The sequence below is a fragment of the Lithobates pipiens genome, unplaced genomic scaffold (genome assembly GCF_037356315.1).
Source record: "Lithobates pipiens isolate NorthernLeopardFrog02 unplaced genomic scaffold, aLitPip1_a1.2 Scaffold_22, whole genome shotgun sequence".
Taxonomy (NCBI): Eukaryota; Metazoa; Chordata; class Amphibia; order Anura; family Ranidae; genus Lithobates; species Lithobates pipiens.
In genome coordinates, this window is record NW_027507784.1 from 791,090 (window position 1) to 813,960 (window position 22,871).

General features: G+C 53.6%; 1 protein-coding gene across 1 annotated transcript in view; it reads left to right on the forward strand.

Annotated features, from left to right (window-relative positions):
- The window catches only part of RNF40 (ring finger protein 40), a 35,648-nt gene that overhangs the window by 9,036 nt on the left and 3,741 nt on the right, over window positions 1–22,871 (forward strand). Inside the window, 15 exon segments of the mRNA XM_077494031.1 lie at window positions 4,794–4,961; window positions 5,382–5,439; window positions 5,442–5,528; window positions 6,690–6,917; window positions 7,632–7,750; window positions 10,062–10,208; window positions 10,289–10,363; window positions 11,136–11,255; window positions 13,475–13,654; window positions 15,499–15,634; window positions 15,721–15,842; window positions 16,741–17,078; window positions 17,791–17,908; window positions 18,153–18,302; window positions 21,218–21,430. Coding sequence (XP_077350157.1) covers window positions 4,794–4,961; window positions 5,382–5,439; window positions 5,442–5,528; window positions 6,690–6,917; window positions 7,632–7,750; window positions 10,062–10,208; window positions 10,289–10,363; window positions 11,136–11,255; window positions 13,475–13,654; window positions 15,499–15,634; window positions 15,721–15,842; window positions 16,741–17,078; window positions 17,791–17,908; window positions 18,153–18,302; window positions 21,218–21,430 — 2,259 coding nt within the window.

The following is a 22,871-nucleotide window of genomic DNA, read 5'->3' on the forward strand; positions in this document are numbered from 1 at the left end:
GGCAATACCTCTGCCAGCCAATACAGTACAATACTCCTGCCCGGCAATACTCTGCCAGCCAATACAGTACAATACTCTGCCAGCCAATACAGTACAATATCCTGCCCGCCAATACAATACTCTGCCCGCCAATACTCTGCCCGCCATTACAGTACAATACTCTGCCAGCCAATACAATACAATATCCTGCCCGCCAATACAATACTCTGCCATGCAATACTCTCAAGGTTATCCAAATGATTAATTAGCTAATCAAAAAAAAACACTAGATTCATTAAAAAATAAAAATGAAAAAAATAATCGGATAGTCGTTGACTAATTGAAAAAATAATCAATAGATTAGTCGACAGACAAATTAATCGTTAGTTGCAGCTCTACTACAGACCCTCACCATAATAAATAACAATGAATAATAAGTGTGAAAAAATAAATATTCTAATAAAAGTATGAGCAAGAAGAGGGACCCACAACCCAAAGTGAACCAGTCCAAATAAAAGTATTTTCGGGGGGGAATAACAACACCTTCAAATGATGTTAATCAAACGTGCAATCTTCCTTCACCAGCGTGTGAACGCTCACTTAACGTCCACAATGTGGTCTGCCGGATGGATCGCAAATCCCCACCAGTTCAGACTGGAAGCTCACACGGGAAGCTCACATGTATGCAGATGGTAGCTCAGAAAACATAAATGGAGAAGCCTCCCATAGTGTAAAACAGGCAAGCAGCTTTATTCCAAAGAAAAAATTATACTCGCAAACAAAAGTAAAATTTCAGCGTATATGCCGGCCGGCAAGCGAGCGCCCGTTCGCTCAGAGATCACGTGACTGCATCAGCACGTCTAAGTCACCCGACGCGCGTTTCGTCATACGATGTCCTCTACCCCTCAGGCACAATCTATTGAGACAAGGCCCGGGTAAATCAACCAGAGGTGGCCAGTCTGGCTCTCACAGCCTGGTATCTGAGGAGCTCCTAAAAAGCAAGGGGTTTTCCAACCGGTTGATTGCAACACTAATATCAAGTAGAAAAAAAGATAACAAGACATTTATACCAAAGTCTGGAAAGTTTATAATACATGGTGTCATTCATCTGCCCAAGACCCAGCGAGCCTTGTTTCCGTTCTAGAGTTTCTACAGGATGGAGCAGATAAGCGGTCAGTACCCTGAAAGTTCAGGTGGCTGCACTAGCAGTTCTTGGAAAGATCTGTGGCCTCGGATCCACTGGTAATCAGATTTATTTTTATTTTTTTTTAAGTACAAGATCTAGACCAGCACCAATCAAGGGTTTCCCTAGAGCAGCCTTTCTCAACACAGAGGAACCCTTGAAATAGTTCCCCGGTCTCAGGGAACCCCCTGCTAAAAATTAGAAATCTACAACTCATGATACATTAGTGTGATGGTCATTGGGAAGAATTACCTCCTTACAGAGAGCTAAAAAGATCAATGGTGTCGGTGGGAACTTATCTGAGAGGTAGAAATTGCCCAAAGCAGAAGGAACCCCTACAACCTCTGGAGGAACCCTGGTTGAGAATCACTGATCCAAACCATACTCTTTCCATTTTCCGATGATGGATTGAACAGAGCTCCGTGAGATGTTCAAAGCTTGGGAGATATTTTTCTTATAACCCAACCCTGCTTTATACTTCTCCACAACTTTATCCCTGACCTGTCTGGTGTGTTCCTTGGCCTTCATGATTCGGTTTGTTAACTAAGGTTCTCTAACAAACCTCTGAGGGCTTCACAGAACAGCTGTATTTATACTGAGATTAAATGACACACAGGTGGACTCTTATTTACTACTTAGGTGACTTCTGAAGGCAATTGGTTCCTCTAGATCAGCCTTTCTCAACCTTTTCAACACAGAGGAACCCTTGAAATAGTTCTCCTGTCTCAGGGAACCCTCTGCTAAAAATTAGAAATCTACAACTCAGGATACATTGGTGTGATGGTCGGTGGGAAGAATGGTCCTTACACTTGTGGTCATTGGGAAGAATGGTCCTTACACTTGTGGTCATTGGGAAGAATGGTCCTTACACTTGTGGTCATTGGGAAGAATGGTCCTTACACTTGTGGTCATTGGGAAGAATGGTCCTTACACTTGTGGTCATTGGGAAGAATGGTCCTTACACTTGTGGTCATTGGGAAGAATGGTCCTTACACTTGTGGTCATTGGGAAGAATGGTCCTTACACTTGTGGTCATTGGGAAGAATGGTCCTTACACTTGTGGTCATTGGGAAGAATGGTCCTTACACTTGTGGTCATTGGGAAGAATGCTCCTTACACTTGTGGTCATTGGGAAGAATGGTCCTTACACTTGTGGTCAGTGGGAAGAATGGTCCTCACACTTGTGGTCATTGGGAAGAATGGTCCTCACACTTGTGGTGATTGGGAAGAATGCTCCTTACACTTGTGGTGATTGGGAAGAATGCTCCTTACACTTGTGGTGAGTGGGAAGAATGCTCCTTACACTTGTGGTGATTGGGAAGAATGGTCCTTACACTTGTGGTCAGTGAGAAGAATGATCCTTACACTTGTGGTCATTGGGAAGAATGGTCCTCACACTTGTGGTCAGTGGGAAGAATGGTCCTCACACTTGTGGTGATTGGGAAGAATGCTCCTTACACTTGTGGTGATTGGGAAGAATGCTCCTTACACTTGTGGTGAGTGGGAAGAATGCTCCTTACACTTGTGGTGATTGGGAAGAATGGTCCTTACACTTGTGGTCAGTGGGAAGAACGGTCCTTACACTTGTGGTCATTGGGAAGAACGGTCCTCACACTTGTGGTCAGTGGGAAGAACGGTCCTCACACTTGTGGTCATTGGGAAGAATGGTCCTCACACTTGTGGTCATTGGGAAGAATGGTCCTCACACTTGTGGTCATTGGGAAGAATGGTCCTCACACTTGTGGTCATTGGGAAGAATGGTCCTCACACTTGTGGTCATTGGGAAGAATGGTCCTCACACTTGTGGTCATTGGGAAGAATGGTCCTTACACTTGTGGTCATTGGGAAGAATGGTCCTCACACTTGTGGTCAGTGGGAAGAATGGTCCTTACACTTGTGGTCATTGGGAAGAATGGTCCTCACACTTGTGGTCATTGGGAAGAATGGTCCTTACACTTGTGGTCATTGGGAAGAATGGTCCTTACACTTGTGGTCAGTGGGAAGAATGCTCCTTGCACTTGTGGTGATTGGGAAGAATGGTCCTTACACTTGTGGTCATTGGGAAGAATGGTCCTTACACTTGTGGTCAGTGGGAAGAATGGTCCTTACACTTGTGGTCATTGGGAAGAATGGTCCTCACACTTGTGGTCCTTGGGAAGAATGGTCCTTACACTTGTGGTCAGTGGGAAGAATGGTCCTTACACTTGTGGTCAGTGGGAAGAATGGTCCTTACACTTGTGGTCAGTGGGAAGAATGGTCCTTACACTTGTGGTCAGTGGGAAGAATGGTCCTTACACTTGTGGTCAGTGGGAAGAATGGTCCTTACACTTGTGGTCATTGGGAAGAATGGTCCTCACACTTGTGGTCATTGGGAAGAATTACCTCCTTACAGATAGCTAAAAAGTTCAGTGGTGTCGGTGGGAACTTATCTGAGAGGTAGAAATTGCCCAATGCTGAAGGAACCCCTACAACCTCTGGAGGAACCCTGGTTGAGAATCGCTGCTCTAGATGCTATCAATCCTACAGTCCCTAACAAAGAGTCCCTTTGAGCCTTTGGAAGACGCACCTCTCCGATATCTTTGAAGAGCGTGTTCCTGGTGACATTGTTTCTGCACGTAGGATCAGTGAGCTCTTCCAATTAAGGAACCCTACTTATCTATATTTCCGAGTTCTACTAAGGACAGACCCGAAATTCTTACCGAAGGTAGCTTCAGTGCAGAATCGCGCTCAAGACATTGTACTTCCAACCTTCTGCACAAACCCAGCGGGGGAGGAGGAGACCCTTTTCACATGTTGGATGTCAAGAGGACTTTATTGTGTTACTTGGAAAAGACGAAGGTCTTTAGACGTTCAGATTCATTATTTGTTCTTTTTTCGGGCAACAGAAAAGGTTGCCAGGCTTCTAAAGGTTCTTTAGCCAGATGGCTGAAATGATCCATTTCAGAGGCATATTGGCATGCAGGTTTGTGCACACTCAACCAGAGCACTGGCGCCACTTGGGCAGAGAGAGCCGGCGCCACCCCTGAACAGATTTGCAAGGCGGCAATATGGCAAAGTTTCCACCCTTTTTGTGAAACATTACAGGCTGGACCTCACATCTGCCAGCGATCGGGCACTTGGCAGAAAGGTCCTGCAAGCTGTTGTCCCGCCCTAAGGGGGCAAGTCTCTGTTACCCTCTCAGGTGCTGTCCTGAAAGACGCCTTGGGAAATTCCAAATTAGACTTGTTTTCCAGAAGTCTTTCAGGACAGCAACATCCCGCCTTATTGGTTTGTTGCTGATTGCTGCGACTAACGTATGTGTTTGTGTTCCAGCCGGGGCTGGAGCTTCTCTTCTACAACTGAGGTGTGCTAGGGAGGAAGATATGGAGGAAGAAGGTGTTTCCTGTGGTCCGGTGGGAACAGTCACTATCAGGTGCTGTCCTGAAATATCCTTTGGGAAAAAAATGACTCCGTACCCGTAATCCCTACACCCTATATAGTGTGTCCGACCTCCCGCACAGCAACCCCCCCCCCCCCCACTGCGCCCCACATGCCACACAGCAACGCCCTCACTGTACCCTCCTGAAAGACTTCTGGAAAACAAGTTACCGGTAAGTCTAACTTGGATTTTCCTTCATTCTGCCCCCTTCAGGAGGAGATGGATATGAAGGTTCTGCAGTTTAAGAACAAGAAGCTGGCGGAGCGGCTGGAGCAGCGGCAGGGGTTTGAGGACGAGCTCCGGGAGAAGATTGAGAAGCTGGAGAAGAGACAGGCCACCGATGACGCCACTCTGCTCATCGTCAACCGATACTGGAGCCGGGTAGGTGCAGCGCCAACATATGACAGATCTCAGTCAGTGCCGGGATTGTAGGTGCTGGACTGTGGGCTAATTTCTGAAGGAATGACCCCGGTCCTCCCCTACTCTGACCCCGGTCCTCCCCTACTCTGACCCCGGTCCTCCCCTACTCTGACCCCGGTCCTCCCCTACTCTGACCCCGGTCCTCCCCAACTCTGACCCCCGTCCTCCCCTACTCTGACCCCGGTCCTCCCCTACTCTGACCCCGGTCCTCCCCTACTCTGACCCCGGTCCTCCCCTACTCTGACCCCGGTCCTCCCCTCACCGACTCTGTCCTTTCTCATCTGACCTAGTACTCACCATTTCTCCCTGGCCTGACACTCTGACCCAGTACTCCCTACTCTGAGACCTCTTCCTGATCACATTGCTCTTCTCTCTCCTCAGCTAGATGAGAATGTGCAGCTCTTGTTAAAGCGTTCTGATAATGAGCCGCCGCCCCCCAGCCTGTGGCCCCAGAGGAGAAGGAGGAGCCAAAGGAGAGCCATGCTGGAGCAGAGGACCCCCAGGCCCCAGAGGAGACTGACAGTAAAGGTAATATGGGATGGTTTGAAGCGGGGCCTGCTGTGTGTAGTACATGCGATTGAAGGCGGAGCCTGCTGTGTGTAGTACATTATTGGGGGTGGTGTGATTGGAGGCGGAGCCCTCTGTGTATAGTACATGTGATTGAAGGCGGAGCCTGCTGTGTGTAGTACGTTATTGGGGGCGGTGTAATTGGAGGCGGAGCCTGCTGTGTGTAGTACGTTATTGGGGGCGGTGTGATTGGAGAAGGAGCCTGCTGTGTGTAGTACGTTATTGGGGGCGGTGTGATTGGAGGCGGAGCCTGCTGTGTGTAGTACGTTATTGGGGGCGGTGTGATTGGAGGCGGAGCCTGCTTTGTGTAGTACGTTATTGGGGGTGGTGTGATTGGAGGCGGAGCCCGCTGTGTGTGTGTGTGTGTGTGTGTGTGTGTGTGTGTGTGTAGTACGTTATTGGGGGCGGTGTGATTGGAGGCGGAGCCCGCTGTGTGTGTGTGTGTGTAGTACGTTATTGGGGGGCGGTGTGATTGGAGGCGGAGCCCGCTGTGTGTAGTACGTTATTGGGGGTGGTGTGATTGGAGGCGGAGCCCGCTGTGTGTGTGTAGTACGTTATTGGGGGCGGTGTGATTGGAGGCGTAGCCCGCTGTGTGTAGTACGTTATTGGAGGTGGTGTTTGGAGGCGGAGCCCGCTGTGTGTGGTACGTTATTGGGGGCAGTGTGATTGGAGGCGGAGCCCACTGTGTGTAGTACGTTATTGGGGGTGGTGTGATTGGAGGCGGAGCCCGCTGTGTGTGTGTGTGTGTAGTACGTTATTGGGGGCGGTGTGATTGGAGGCGGAGCCCGCTGTGTGTAGTACGTTATTGGGGGTGGTGTGTTTGGAGGCGGAGCCCGCTGTGTGTGGTACGTTATTGGGGGCAGTGTGATTGGAGGCGGAGCCCACTGTGTGTAGTACGTTTATTGGGGGTGGTGTGATTGGAGGCGGAGCCCGCTGTGTGTGTGTAGTACGTTATTGGGGGCGGTGTGATTGGAGGCGGAACCCGCTGTGTGTAGTACGTTATTGGGGGCGGTGTGTTTGGAGGCGGAGCCCGCTGTGTGTAGTACATGTGATTGGAGGTGAATTGTTGCATCGCTCCCGGTCTTGTTTCCAGCTTTTATCTCCCTCCTTTCATCCTTGCAGACCCCCCCGCACCTCCTGCCGTCCCCCCAGCACCCGAGCCCCCCGGATCTCTCCCAGAATCCTCTCTGAACTTCCTGGCTACGCTTGCCAGCAGCACGCCTGAGGAGATCGAGCTGCAGCTACACGAACGCATGGAGTTCAGTAAGAGAGCTGTGTCCTGGGTCCTAGAGACCTCCAGCAAGCTGCACCGCCGGGTGCAGGAACTGTGTGAGCGCATTCACAGCAGAGGTAAGGCACTGTCGGAAGCTGTGATCGGACGTGTCCAGGTGTGGGGGTGGAGCAGCCACAGATTTATATTGGAGATCATGAATATTCCCTGAGTAGAGAGAGTGTGAAGTATAGGGATATGGTGGAACCCCCGCCCCCCACCCCATACACACAATGCTGCGTGACAGACCCCCATATGTCACCGAGGACAAGGGAAAGGCGTGGCTAACCTCTGACCTGTATGGTGGGGGAATGGGGGGGTCCTAGAAATGGCTGCTGTGTAGTAATAGGATGTAGTTCCCAGTGACAGGTTCTCTTTCACAACATTACATTATAGTCACAGTGCACCCAATGTGGGGGCGGTAATTGCCCATTCCTCCAGAAATAATGCCGGGCGCCCGCTGTCACTAACCCGCGACGAGCCGGCGCTGTCACTAACCCGCGACGAGCCGGCGCTGTCACTAACCCGCGACGAGCCGGCGCTGTCACTAATCCGCCACGAGCCGGCGCTGTCACTAACCCGCCACGAGCCGGCGCTGTCACTAACAAGCATGTAGCCAGTGAAGGAAGTCCAGTGGCTGTTGGTACTGAAGCTTCTAGATCAGCAAAGAAGCATATGTACAGGCCCCACCCCCTGTATGTGTATGAAGGGTCAGCCCCCGGGCTAGTTATATTTAGAGGAGGGGCCAATGAGGAGCGCTTCATGTCATGTGACTCTTATTTCTCTGTGAGCAGTGTCTGAGCAGCTGGATGAGTCCCTGCGCACCCTCAGCAAGGAGCTGATCACCGAGAACCACAGACTGCAGGACCTGGCCATCATCCTGCAGGAAAAACACCACCGGATCTCCCTGCAGGTGAGAGGGAGGTCACCATCCATGATGACACACGGCCCTGACAAGGGGCGTCACTATCCATAACACACGGCCCTGACAAGGGGGGGGAACCTTCCATGATGACACACGGCCCTGACATTGGGGGGGGACCCTTCCATGATGACACACGGCCCTGACAAGGGGGGGGGGGACCCTTCCATGATGACACACGGCCCTGACAAGGGGGGGAGCCTTCCATGATAACACACGGCCCTGACAAGGGGGGGGGGGGAACCTTCCATGATGACACACGGCCCTGACAAGGGGGGGGACCCTTCCATGATAACACGCGGCCCTGACAAGGGGGGGGGGGAACCTTCCATGATGACACACGGCCCTGACAAGGGGGGGGACCCTTCCATGATAACACGCGGCCCTGACAAGGGGGGGGGGACCCTTCCATGATGACACACGGCCCTGACAAGGGGCGTCACTATCCATGATAACACACGGCCCTGACAAGGGGGGGGACCCTTCCATGATGACACACGGCCCTGACAAGGGGGGGGACCCTTCCATGATAACACGCGGCCCTGACAAGGGGGGGGGGACCTTCCATGATGACACACGGCCCTGACAAGGGGGGGGACCCTTCCATGATAACACGCGGCCCTGACAAGGGGGGGGACCCTTCCATGATAACACGCGGCCCTGACAAGGGGGGGGGACCCTTCCATGATAACACGCGGCCCTGACAAGGGGGGGGGACCCTTCCATGATAACACGCGGCCCTGACAAGGGGGGGGGACCCTTCCATGATAACACGCGGCCCTGACAAGGGGGGGGGACCCTTCCATGGTGACACACGGCCCTGACAAGGGGGGGAACCTTCCATGATGTCACACGGCCCTGACGGGGGGGGACCTTCCATGATGTCACACGGCCCTGACGGGGGGGAACCTTCCATGATAACACAGGGCCCTGACAAGGGGGGGGACCCTTCCATGATGACACACGGCCCTGACAAGGGGCGTCACTATCCATGATAACACAGGGCCCTGACAAGGGGGGGGACCCTTCCATGATGACACACGGCCCTGACAAGGGGGGGGGGGACCCTTCCATGATGACACACGGCCCTGACAAGGGGGGGAGCCTTCCATGATAACACACGGCCCTGACAAGGGGGGGGGGGGGACCCTTCCATGATGACACACGGCCCTGACAAGGGGGGGAGCCTTCCATGATAACACACGGCCCTGACAAGGGGGGGGGGGGACCTTCCATGATGACACACGGCCCTGACAAGGGGGGGACCCTTCCATGATGACACACGGCCCTGACAGGGGGGGGGGGACCTTCCATGATGACACACGGCCTTGACAAGGGGGGGGACCCTTCCATGATGACACGCGGCCCTGGCCATGATGGTCTCTGCCAGCTTGGGACTCAGTGGACAGATATCAGTGAAAGGAATGCTGATTGAGACCTGGAAAGCCCGAGTCTTTCACCCAATAGTTTATTGTGTTCATTAACACACCTTTGTCTCTAGCAAACTATTGGGGGGATGTGTTTCTACTTATGTGTATTGTAAGTTGGGAGCGAGGAGACGGCAAGTCTACCCTGAAAGGTCATATCTCCGAGTCACCAAGTCTGGGTAAATGATTAGATAATTAGCTGGTGTTAATTAGGTTTCTGGTTAGTTTGTATTGCCAGCTTGCTGTATATGTTTTTCATCTCAAATAATTCAGTTCATGTTCAGCCACCAAACGAGTCTTGTCTTGTTTGTTGTCAGCGGGGGGAATGTCTGATATCTATATTCAGACTGGAAGGAAGCGGTAAATGAAGAAAGCACTCAAGCGGATTGACTGATACACGAGAGGGGGTACCTTCTTCCCCTATGATACCCCAGAGGGGGCATCCCCTTCCGCTGTTACACAGAGGGGGCAGAGAGCTGGAGCACTGTGTGTAATGCAGCAGTCAATACAGACCGGTTGCTGAGCAGAGAGGGGGAGCCCATGGCTGGTGGAACCCCATTGGAGAAACCCTGTGTTATGGATTTGCGGAGTGGTACAGGGAAACATGCTTTTACTGCCCCACAGTCCTCATCCTCTTCTGTCTGTCCCAAGCTATTTTATATGTGACATCACCTGGGATGGACGAGAGAAGCGCTAGCCGGAGATCAAAGGGAAACGTTTGTTACAACAGCTTCCCTGCGCTGCTCGCTGATCAGATTCAATGTTCCGTCCGATCTGAAAATGTATTTTCAGGAGTTCTCCGAGATCTCAAAGCCAAAGGGGTTCCTCAAGGTGAAAAGGTTGAGAAATGACTGGTTTAATTGTGTCTTCCACAGCACCATGAGCTCCAGGACCGCGCCGTCTCCTCCGAAACCAAAGTGTCTGAGATGGAGAGGAGCATCGAAGATCTGCAGTGGGACATCGAGAAGCTGAGGAAACATGAGCAGAAGCTGAACCGTCACCTGGCTGAGGCCCTGGAACAGGTTGGTGGCGCAGCATGTGATTTACTATAATGCCCAGACCCTGCCTCATCTCTGCTTATTATAAACCTCTTCTCCTGCAGCTCAATTCCGGATGTCACATTTCAGGAAGTTCTGGAGGTTTCCAGGGAGGACAGACCACGCTGACGGTGCAGAAGGTGATGTCATCCTTATTGCCTCTGACCCCAGTCACCGGCTTCGTTCCGTACCCCCCATAAATCATCTTCCAAGCCCTCGCACGCCTTCCCTCTGACCCCCTCCTCGCACGCCTTCCCTCTGACCCCCTCCTCGCACGCCTTCCCTCTGACCCCCTCCTCGCACGCCTTCCCTCTGACCCCCCTCCTCGCACGCCTTCCCTCTGACCCCCCTCCTCGCACGCCTTCCCTCTGACCCCCCTCCTCGCGCGCCTTCCCTCTGACCCCCCCTCCTCGCGCGCCTTCCCTCTGACCCCCTCCTCGCGCGCCTTCCCTCTGAACCCCCCCCCCTCCCTCGCGCGCCTTCCCTCTGACCCCCCCCCTCCCTCGCGCGCCTTCCCTCTGACCCCCCCCTCCCTCGCGCGCCTTCCCTCTGACCCCCCCCCTCCCTCGCGCGCCTTCCCTCTGACCCCCCCCCCCTCCCTCGCGCGCCTTCCCTCTGACCCCCCCCCCCCTCCCTCGCGCGCCTTCCCTCTGACCCCCCCCCCCTCCCTCGCGCGCCTTCCCTCTGACCCCCCTCCCTCCCTCGCGCGCCTTCCCTCTGACCCCCCTCCCTCCCTCGCGCGCCTTCCCTCTGACCCCCCTCCCTCCCTCGCGCGCCTTCCCTCTGACCCCCCTCCCTCCCTCGCGCGCCTTCCCTCTGACCCCCCTCCCTCCCTCGCGCGCCTTCCCTCTGACCCCCCCCCCCTCCTCACACTTCATACTCTTTTTTTTTTTTTTTTTTTTCCCTCCCCAGTTTGAGATGCTGAACGCAGAGCTGGAGGAGAACCAGGAACTGGCCAACAGTCGCATGTGTGAGCTGGAGAAGCTGCAGAACGAGTTGCAGGCAGCCGTACGGCTCAAGGAGAAGCTGAAGGTATATAGAGGTGGGGTGACCAGAGGAGATAATGGATGTGTGGTGTAAGTATAGCTCTAGGTAAGCCTGAGGGTACAGTTGTGCTCAAAAGTTTGCACCCCCTGTCAGAAATGGTGACATTTTGGCACTGATATGGAAAATATAACTGATCATGGCAAAAACTGGGGAGCAGAAAAGAACTGCCAAAAGACCTGCGTAACAAGGTAATGGAACTTTATAGAAAATGTAAAAAGAATAAAAAAGATATGACTATGCCAGTTAGTACTGTTCAATCTCTTATTAAGAAGTGGCAAATTTGGGGATCTCTTGATACCAAGCCAGGGTCAGGTAGACCAAGAAAGATTGCTGCCACAACTTCCAGAGGAATTGCATGGGGTACAGAGAAAACCCCACAAGTAACTTCAGGAGAAATATAGACTGCTGGAAAAATACTGAAACAAAAAGGAGCTGCATGGTGGCGTAGTCAAAATCTTTTACTGTGCCAATGCCACAAAAAATCCCGGTTATGATATGGCTGACAACACCTTGACGCACCTCCCCGCTTCTGCCACACTAATCTGGAGTGCCAAGTAAAAAAAAGAGCTTTATGGCCACAACCATCAGTGCTATGCTTGGAGAGGAAGAATCCCACCCCCACTGTGAAGCATGGTGGTGTCTCATGGATGTTTTGGTGGCGTGTGAGCTCTAAAGGATTGGGGGAAGTGATAGAAAAATGAATGTAGTGTGTCATCAGAAAATACTGGCAGACAATTGGCATTCTTCTGCAGGAAAGCTTACAATACTCCAGAAGGACAATGACCCGAAGCACAAGACCAAGCCGACCCTCCAGCAGGACAATGACCCGAAGCACAAGACCAAGCCGACCCTCCAGCAGGACAATGACCCGAAGCACAAGACCAAGCCGACCCTCCAGCAGGACAATGACCCGAAGCACAAGGCCAAGCTGACCCTCCAGCAGGACAATGACCCGAAGCACAAGACCAAGCCGACCCTCCAGCAGGACAATGACCCGAAGCACAAGACCAAGCCGACCCTCCAGCAGGACAATGACCCGAAGCACAAGGCCAAGCCGACCCTCCAGCAGGACAATGACCCGAAGCACAAGACCAAGCCGACCCTCCAGCAGGACAATGACCCGAAGCACAAGGCCAAGCCGACCCTCCAGCAGGACAATGACCCGAAGCACAAGGCCAAGCCGACCCTCCAGCAGGACAATGACCCGAAGCACAAGGCCAAGCCGACCCTCCAGCAGGACAATGACCCGAAGCACAAGGCCAAGCCGACCCTCCAGTAGGACAATGACCCGAAGCACAAGGCCAAGCCGACCCTCCAGCAGGACAATGACCCAAAGCACAAGGCCAAGCCGTCCCTCCAGCAGGACAATGACCCGAAGCACAAGGCCAAGCCGACCCTCCAGCAGGACAATGACCCGAAGCACAAGACCAAGCTGAAACTCCAATAGTTACAGCAGGAAAATGTGAAGGCTCTGGAGTGGCCATCTCCTGACCTTCATATCATTAAATCGCTCTGCAGAGATCTCATACAAAACCACCAAAGACTACATGATCTGGGGGCATTGTGCCAAGACCAACGGGCAGCTCTACCACCTGTAAGAATTCCTCATAGACAACTATTATAGAGGACCTACTGCTGTCATTAATAATAAAGGGGCAATACACAGGCTTAGGAATGAAGGGGGTGCAAATTTCTGACCGTGGGGGGTTAACTTGTTGCCATGTTTTGTGTTATGATTGGGTTGTTCTGTTATCACCTCCAGTCACAGAATGGGAATCCCTTGTGAAATACACAAAATGGGTTTTGCTGCTCACTCATATATCCCCTATATTACCGATTTCTCTCTTCATCACAACTGTATATAGAGGGGTGATGGGAGGAGATGGGGGGTGTACGATGTATGGTGTATCTCTAGGAGAGGTGGAAGGTGTATAGAGGGGTGATGGGAGGAGATGGTGGGTGTACGATGTATGGTGTATCTCTAGGAGAGGTGGAAGGTGTATAGAGGGGTGATGGGAGGAGATGGTGGGTGTACGATGTATCTCTAGGAGAGGTGGAAGGTGTATAGAGGGGTGATGGGAGGAGATGGTGGGGGGGTGTACGATGTATGATGTATCTCTAGGAGAGGTGGAAGGTGTATAGAGGGGTGATGGGAGGAGATGGTGGGGGGGTGTACGATGTATGACATGTATGGTGTCTTGTAGTTGGATCTGCGGACCCTCCCTGAGGAGGCTGTGAGGGGCACACAGGACTTCCGCTGCCTGCAGTCTCAGTTCTCACTCCTCTACAATGAATCCTTACAAGTCAAGACACAACTGGATGAGGCCCGAGCTCTTCTCCTCAACACTAAGAACAGTCACCTCCGACAGATCGAACGCATGGAGGTCAGTGCCGGATTCCTGCAAATTCCTGCACTCCTCTCTTCTCGCACTCCTCTCTTCTCGCTCTCCCCCCTCTTCCCGCACTCCTCTCTTCTCGCTCTCCCCTCTCTTCCCGCACTCCTCTCTTCTTGCTCTCCCCCCTCTTCCCGCACTCCTCTCTTCTCACTCTCCCCCCTCTTCCCGCACTCCTCTCTTCTCGCTCTCCCCCCTCTTCTCACTACTCCCCATATCGGGGAACTGGAGAATAATTGGAGAAACTGAGAGGAGATTAAAGGGGGGATATGATCTCATGTATAAATACATAGGGGGGGGGGGTATGATCACATTGAGAATCGAGTGATCGGAAATCCTTCGATCTGTTTGCTCATTGGAGCGCTGGGCTGTGGCGGCCTGCTGAAAGGCTGTCGGATGTCGGTCCAGGGATCTGGTGGATCCAGACTCTGGGTGGTTGTGATGCCTGGACCGACTTCTGTGACGTCAGCAGAGATCGGATTTCAGCCCACTCTCTGCTGAAAACGGGTTAAGAGTACAAAACGAATTGCACTCCTGTGATCCATAGAAGTACAGCCAATCTTTGCCTGAACTTTTCCGTTAAGGTCATCACAGAGGACACGGGGGCACTCTTTATGTCTGGAGGAAGAGAGATTTCATCTCCAAATACGGAAAGGTTTCTTCACAGTAAAAGCTGTGAGAATCTGGAATAGACTCCCTCCAGAGGTGGTTCTGGCCAGCTCAGTAGATTGCTATAAGAAAGGCCTGGAGTCTTATAATATATAATCTAACTGGGTACTAACATTTGTAGGTATTCCCCTGGATCTTCCTGCCCCTCTACTGTATTCCCCCGAATCTTTTTGCCCCTGTGCTGTATTGGCCCCGTATCTCTCTGCCCTTGTATCTTCCTGCCCCTGTGCTATAATATTCCCCAGATCTTCCTTCCCCCTGTGCTGTATTCCCCGGGGTCTTCCTTCCCCCTGTGCTGTATTCCCCGGGGTCTTCCTTCCCCCTGTGCTGTATTCCCCGGGGTCTTCCTTCCCCCTGTGCTGTATTCCCCGGGGTCTTCCTTCCCCCTGTGCTGTATTCCCCGGGGTCTTCCTTCCCCCTGTGCTGTATTCCCCGGGGTCTTCCTTCCCCCTGTGCTGTATTCCCCCGGGTCTTCCTTCCCCCTGTGCTGTATTCCCCGGGGTCTTCCTTCCCCCTGTGCTGTATTCCCCGGGGTCTTCCTTCCCCCTGTGCTCTATTCCCCCGGGTCATCCTTCCTCCTTTGCTGTATTCCCCTGGGTTTTCCTTCCCCGGGTCTTCCTTCCCCCTGTGCTCTATTCCCTGGAGTCTTCCTTCCCCCTGTGCTCTATTCCCTGGAGTCTTCCTTCCCCCTGTTCTCTATTCCCTGGAGTCTTCCTTCCCCCTGTTCTCTATTCCCCCGAGTCTTCCTTCCCCCTGTGCTCTATTCCCCCGAGTCTTCCTTCCCCCTGTGCTCTATTCCCCTCGAGTCTTCCTTCCCCCTGTGCTCTATTCCCCTCGAGTCTTCCTTCCCCCTGTGCTCTATTCCCCCCGAGTCTTCCTTCCCCCTGTGCTCTATTCCCCCCGAGTCTTCCTTCCCCCTGTGCTCTATTCCCCCCGAGTCTTCCTTCCCCCTGTGCTCTATTCCCCCCGAGTCTTCCTTCCCCCTGTGCTCTATTCCCCCCGAGTCTTCCTTCCCCCTGTGCTCTATTCCCCCCGAGTCTTCCTTCCCCCTGTGCTCTATTCCCCCCGAGTCTTCCTTCCCCCTGTGCTCTATTCCCCCGGGTTTTCCAGTCCCTGTGTCTGTATTTTGGGGGCTTCTTGTGCTAGGACTGCTTTGTCTCTTGCAGAGCGAGGAGCTGTCTGTGCAGAAGAAGCTGAGGACGGAGGTAATCCAGCTGGAGGACACCTTGGCTCAGGTACGGAAGGAGTACGAGATGTTAAGGATTGAGTTTGAGCAGAATCTGGCCGCCAACGAGCAGGCAGGTGAGGAGAGAGCGGGGTCGGGGAAGTCCTGGAGCGCAGGGCAGCCTCATCTCTGATAAATCTCACTTCCTTTCTTTTTTTTCTAGGACCGATTAATCGTGAAATGCGACATTTGATTGGAAGTCTACAGAACCACAACCACCAGCTGAAGGGAGATGTCCAGCGCTATAAACGCAAGGTGCGAGATGCCCAGGGAGAGGTGAGCAAGGTGAGGGAGACACCCAACAAAGTCCTTTTATTTTCCCTCACCTTCCACAACCTGTGTAACAACAACCTCAGTCCCGGACGCCCCATAGTCCTAACTGAGGACCAGGACCTTGGACCACACCTCAGACCAAGACCTGACGTTTTACTGTTGAAGGATCGGGACCTAGACCACACCTCAGACCAGTGCAGTGTTCTCCTGAGGCCTAGGACCACACCTCAGACCAGGATGCAGCATTCTTCTGAAGACTAGGGCCACATCTCGGTCAAGGACACAGCATACTTCCGACTGAGGACCAGGACCTCACCTCAGACCGGGATGCAACATATTTCTGACTGTGGATGGAGGCCTAGGACCCCACCTCAGACCAGGACACAGCATTCTCCTGACTGAGGACCAGGGCCCAGGACCTCACCTCAGTCCAGGATGCACCATATTTCTGACTGTGGATGGAGGCCTAGGATCCCACCTCAGACCAGGATGCAACGTTCTCCTGACTGAGGACCAGGACCTAGGTCCCCATCTTAGACCAGGACCCAGCAATTCTCCTGAGTGAGGACCTGGGCCTAGGACCACACCTCAGACCGAGATGCACCATTCTCCTGAGTGAGGACCTGGGCCTAGGACCACACCTCAGACCGAGATGCACCATTCTCCTGAGTGAGGACCTGGGCCTAGGACCACACCTCAGACCGAGATGCACCATTCTCCTGAGTGAGGACCTGGGCCTAGGACCACACCTCAGACCGAGATGCACCATTCTCCTGAGTGAGGACATGGGCCTAGGACCACACCTCAGACCAGGACATGGCGTTCTCCTAACTGATGTAAGCACTATGGGTATATCGTCCTGACCGTCCATGTCTGGTGATCATCTCTCATCTCTGCTTCTACTCTGTAGATTCGTTTACAAGCTGGAGCCCCCCCATGCCCCCCACCCAGTGTCTCCAGTACTGAAGTGCCGTCCACACCAGTAAAAGAGGAGGAGGTAGAAGTGAAAAAGGAGCCGCCCCCCACCCCAGTACGCGATCCTGAGACCCCCACTACACCAGAGGTAAAGAAAGAGGAGGAAGAGCCAAAGAAGGAACCGGAGAGAAGTAAAACACGTGAGCGAGAGCCAGATAGGGATCGGGAAAAGGACCGGGAAAGAGAGAAGGAGCGGGACAGGGACAAGCAGAAGACCGAGGACACCAAGAGGAAAGATGCCGATATCCTCAAACAGCTACGGACAGAACTCAAGTGAGAGAAACCATTGGTTTCCATTTGTTCATTGTCAACCCCACCCCCATCCAACTTCTACCTTGTCCTCTCCCCTGAGCTTCGGTACTTTGTTGGCCCCACCCCATCCAACTTTTGCCTTGTCCTCTCCCCTGAGCTTCGGTACTTTGTTGGCCCCACCCCCATCCAACTTTTGCCTTGTCTCCCCTGAGCTTCGGTACTCCATTGTCAGCCCCGCCACTATACAACTTCTGCCTTGTCACCTCCCCTGAGCTTCTATACATCATTGTTGGGCTTGCCCCCATCCATCTTCTGCCCTGTCACCTCCCCTGAGCTCCTGTATTCCCATTGTCAGCTCCGCCCCCATCCGACATCTGCCCTGTCACCTCCCCTGAGCTCCTGTATTCCCATTGTCAGCCCCGCCCCCATCCGACATCTGCCCTGTCACCTCCCCTGAGCTCCTGTATTCCCATTGTCAGCCCCGCCCCCATCCGACTTCTGCCCTGTCACCTCCCCTGAGCTCCTGTATTCCCATTGTCAACTCCGCCCCCATCCGACTTCTGCCCTGTCACCTCCCCTGAGCTCCTGTATTCCCATTGTCAACTCCGCCCCCATCTGACATCTGCCCTGTCACCTCCCCTGAGCTCCTGTATTCCCATTGTCAGCCCCGCCCCCATCCAACTTCTCCCCTGAGCTCCTGTACTCCGTTCTTTTCTCTCCTCTGTTCCTCTAGGAAGGCTCAGGAGAGCCAGAAAGAGATGAAATTATTGCTGGATATGTATAAGTCCGCCCCCAAGGAGCAACGAGACAAAGTGCAGCTCATGGCAGCCGAAAGGAAGACCAAAGCTGAGGTGTCTGTCACATGGGGGGTCTGTGTGCTGTTCTGTATCTGTCACATGGGGGTCTGTCTGCGGTGTTCTGTCTGTCTGCTGTTCTGTGTCTGTCACATGGGGGGGTCTGTCTGCTGTTCTGTGTCTGTCACATGGGGGGGTCTATCTGCTGTTTTGTGTCTGTCACATGGGGGGTCTGTCTGCTGTTCTGTCTGTCACATGGGGGCGCTGTCATGCTTGTCTCTTACCTGGCTGCCTGTCTCAGGTGGAGGAGCTGCGGGTGCGGGTGCAGGCTCTCGAAGAGAAAGATCGTAGGGAGCGGAAGAAGTTGGCGGATGAGGAAGCTCTGCGGAAGATAAAGATTGCAGAGGAACAGATTGAACATTTACAGAGAAAACTCAGCGCCACCAAACAGGTGAGTCTTCTCCCTTCATGACGCCTCCTTCCCTGTAGGGGGGTGATAGACGGCACTGGGGGGCTGTACAGACCTTTCTGTGGTGAATTAGTAGTATACAATCTTCTCTGGGTTATAAATGGGGGTCTGGAGGGGTCTCTGTGGGGTGTAAATGGGGGTATGGAGGGGTCTCTCTGGGGTATAAATGGGGGTATTGAGGGGTCGCTATGGGATCTGGAGGGGTCTCTCTGGGGTATAAATGGGGGTCTGGAGGGGGGTCTCTATGGGGTATTGTGACGGAACCGATCCCACACTCCGATTGAGTGCTTCCGTCTGTATACTGCTTCCTAAGTCTGAATATAGATATCAGATATTCCAACCGCTCACAAGCACAAAACAAGACGACACTTGCTTAGCTGCTCAACATGGACTGATTTATTAGAACCAAAATGCCAAGTATTTATAATACAGTAGAAGACTAAAGCTAACCTAATTAGCATGAGCTAATTATCTAATCATTGACCCAGACTAGTTGTCTGAGAGATAGGACTTTTCAGGGTAAGACTTTGTCTCCTAGCTCACTGACTGACTATTCAATACACATTACTATAAACATAAACACAGGGTTAATTAGCACAAACAACAATGTGTGGAATACTCCTACAAGCCCGACTAGACTCATTTACACAACAGACAGGTGGCTGGAGTTGATGTCATTGGCATCTAACAGTTTGTGTCCCAACAGTGTGATTCAGTCTATTGCTAATATGGCAAATACATATCCAGAGTCTGTGTGTCTTGGGGGGGGGACATGGATCTGAATCCAGGTAACACCACCTCAGGGGTCCCCAGGCATACAGCTCACAAAGAGCACCGTTCCCCCAAATGCCAGGGCCCATAATCACAAGGCAAGAGGATTGCATTCTGTCCCCTCCAACAGCCTCTGTCTCAGCTAGGTCTGTCACAGGTATAAATGGAGGTCTGGAGGGGTCTCTCTGGGGTATAAATGGGGGTCTGGAGGGTATAAACGGCGTTATGGAGGGGTCTCTGGGGTATAAATGGGGGTCTGGAAGGGTCTCTGGGGTATAAATGGGGGTCTGGAGGGTATAAATGGCGTTATGGAGGGGTCTCTGGGGTATAAATGGGGGGTATGGAGGGGTCTCTCTGGGGTATAAATGGGGGGGGGGGGGTGTTGGGGCACACAGTTTTGTGTAGGGTATAATGGAGGGGTATGTAAACACTGTAGTGGTAGCTATATCGCTGGTGAGTGCGGCAATTTGTCCTATGCACGGAAAACTCACCGGTTGCAATTCAGGATACACCAGACACCGAGCACAAGTCACTTTGATTGAATTTTTGTGGAACTTTTTAAAAGCCATTTTGCCTTTTCAACTGACTTTATTGTGTGAAGTTTTATAAGTTTCATATGCACTTATTTTGCACCAAAAGCATAAAAGCACTTTGTATTGCACGTAGCTGTGGAATACGGAGCATACTTGCTGTTTGTATTTTTTCAGCGCTGTTTGTTTGCACTTTACCAATGATATAGGGGTTCACCTGTTTTATCAGCACTAGCACTTTAATAAGGTTGTTCACTAACATCAGCACTTTTCATTTGTAACCCACATGTGGTATATATTGATCATTTCCATGGTGTATTTTATATATACAATTTGCTGTCACAGGAGAGCGCCATAGCTACCACCACAGTGTTTACATTCCCCCCCCAACCTATTAGGCTGGTAATATTTGGTAGTGGCAGCCTCCCTTCTATTATACTATATATATGTCATAATTTTTAATTTTCATTGCCTCTTCCACTTTTTATTACCTCTTCCAAAAAGTATTTGTCTCCATAGCGCAATCCTTACCCCCCCTTTTTTTTATAATGGAGGGATATGTTGGGGGTGCACAGTCCTGCTCAGGGTGTAAATGGTTCCCTTTGCTGTTCCCCAGGAGGCGGCCCTGTTGTCGGAGATGAATGTCACCGGGCAGGCCTTTGAGGATATGGAGGGGTATTTTGGGAGCGCACGGTCCTGCTTGGGGTATGTTGGGGGCACACAGTCCTGCTCGGAGTATAATGGAGGGGTAGGTTGGGGGTGCACAGTCCTGCGCGGTGTATAATGGAGGGGTATGTTGGGGGCGCACAGTTCTGTGTGTGGTGTAATGGGTCCCCGCCCCCCCAGGAGGAGGCCCTGTTAGAGATGGATGTTAGCAGGCAGGCCCTTGAGGACATAGAGGGGTATGTTGGACGCATAGTCATGCTCGAGGTATAATGGAGAGGTATGTGGGTGCGCACATCTCTGCAGGGGGTGTAACGGGTCCCCGTTGCCGTCCCCCAGGAGGAGGAGGCCCTGTTGTCGGAGATGGATGTCACTGGGCAGGCCTTTGAGGACATGAATGTTGGGCACACAGTCCTGCGTGGGGTATGTTGGAGTGCATATTCCTGCGTGGGGTATAATGGAGGAATATGTTGGGGCTCACAGTTCTGCGTGGGGTGTAACGGGTCCCCATTGCCTTCCCCCAGGAGGAGGTGGCCCTGTTGTTGGAGATGGATGTCACCGGGCAGGCCTTTTAAGGACATGAAGGGGCATGTTGGGCGCACAGTCCTGCGTGGGATATAATGGAGGGGTGTGTTGGGGTGCATAGTCCCGCATGGGGTATAATGGAGGAATATGTTGGGGCTCACAGTTCTGCGTGGGGTGTAACGGGTCCCCGTTGCCTTCCCTCAGGAGGAGGAGGCCCTGTTGTCGGAGATGGATGTCACTGGGCAGGCCTTCGAGGACATGAAGGGGCATGTTGGGCGCACAGTCCTGCGTGGGGTATAATGGAGGGGTGTGTTGGGGTGCATAGTCCCGCATGGGGTATAATGGAGGAATATGTTGTGGCTCACAGTTCTGCGTGGGGTGTAACCGGTCCCTGTTGCCTTCCCCCAGGAGGAGGAGGCCCTGTTGTCGGAGATGGATGTCACTGGGCAGGCCTTCGAGGACATGCAGGAACAGAACATCCGGCTGATGCAGCAGTTGCGGGAGAAGGACGACGCCAACTTCAAACTCATGTCCGAGAGAATCAAATCCAACCAGATCCACAAACTGCTGAGAGAGGAGAAGGAGGAGCTAGCCGATCAGGTGCAGGGCCTGAAAACTCAGGTACACCAATCACAGCGCTTCCCCTTCCTCCTCCTACTTCACTCCTCTGATTGACTGCTGGGTGTGTAAGAGCAGAATCTGCATTGATGTCACAGATCCATTCATAGGGGTGTGAGAGTGACAGACGGGTCCTCCTGTGAGTGCCGAACATCACCCCGGGTGACTGGTGCGGGAGGAGGCCGGCTGTGTGTGTGGTGCGGGAGGACGTCGGCTGTGTGTGTGGTGCAGGAGGACGTCGGCTGTGTGTGTGGTGCGGGAGGAGGCCGGCTGTGTGTGTGTGTGGTGCAGGAGGACGTCGGCTGTGTGTGTGGTGCGGGAGGAGGCCGGCTGTGTGTGTGTGGTGCGGGATTAGGCCGGCTGTGTGTGTGTGGTGCGGGATTAGGCCGGCTGTGTGTGTGTGGTGCGGGATTAGGCCGGCTGTGTGTGTGTGGTGCGGGATTAGGCCGGCTGTGTGTGTGGTGCGGGAGGACGCCGGATGTGTGTGTGGTGCGGGAGGACGCCGGATGTGTGTGTGGTGCGGGAGGACGCCGGATGTGTGTGTGGTGCAGGAGGACGTCGGCTGTGTGTGTGGTGCAGGAGGACGTCGGCTGTGTGTGTGGTGCAGGAGGACGTCGGCTGTGTGTGTGGTGCAGGAGGAGGCCGGCTGTGTGTGTGGTGCAGGAGGACGTCGGCTGTGTGTGTGGTGCGGAAGGAGGCCGGCTGTGTGTGTGGTGCGGAAGGAGGCCGGCTGTGTGTGTGGTGCGGAAGGAGGCCGGCTGTGTGTGTGGTGCGGGAGGAGGCCGGCTGTGTGTGTGGTGCGGGAGGAGGCCGGCTGTGTGTGTGGTGCGGGAGGAGGCCGGCTGTGTGTGTGGTGCGGGAGGAGGCCGGCTGTGTGTGTGGTGCGGGAGGAGGCCGGCTGTGTGTGTGGTGCGGGAGGAGGCCGGCTGTGTGTGTGGTGCGGGAGGAGGCCGGATGTGTGTGTGGTGCGGAAGGAGGCCGGATGTGTGTGTGGTGCGGAAGAAGGCCGGCTGTGTGTGTGGTGCGGGAGGACGTCGGCTGTGTGTGTGGTGTGGGAGGAGGCCGGATGTGTGTGTGGTGCGGAAGGAGGCCGGCTGTGTGTGTGGTGCGGAAGGAGGCCGGCTGTGTGTGTGGTGCGGGAGGACGTCGGCTGTGTGTGTGGTGCGGGAGGAGTCCGGCTGTGTGTGTGTGGTGCGGGATTAGGCCGGCTGTGTGTGTGGTGCGGGAGGACGCCGGATGTGTGTGTGGTGCGGGAGGACGCCGGATGTGTGTGTGTGTGTGTGGTGCAGGAGGACGTCGGCTGTGTGTGTGTGGTGCGGGAGGAGGCCGGCTGTGTGTGTGGTGCGGAAGGAGGCCGGCTGTGTGTGTGGTGCGGAAGGAGGCCGGCTGTGTGTGTGGTGCGGAAGGAGGCCGGCTGTGTGTGTGGTGCGGAAGGAGGCCGGCT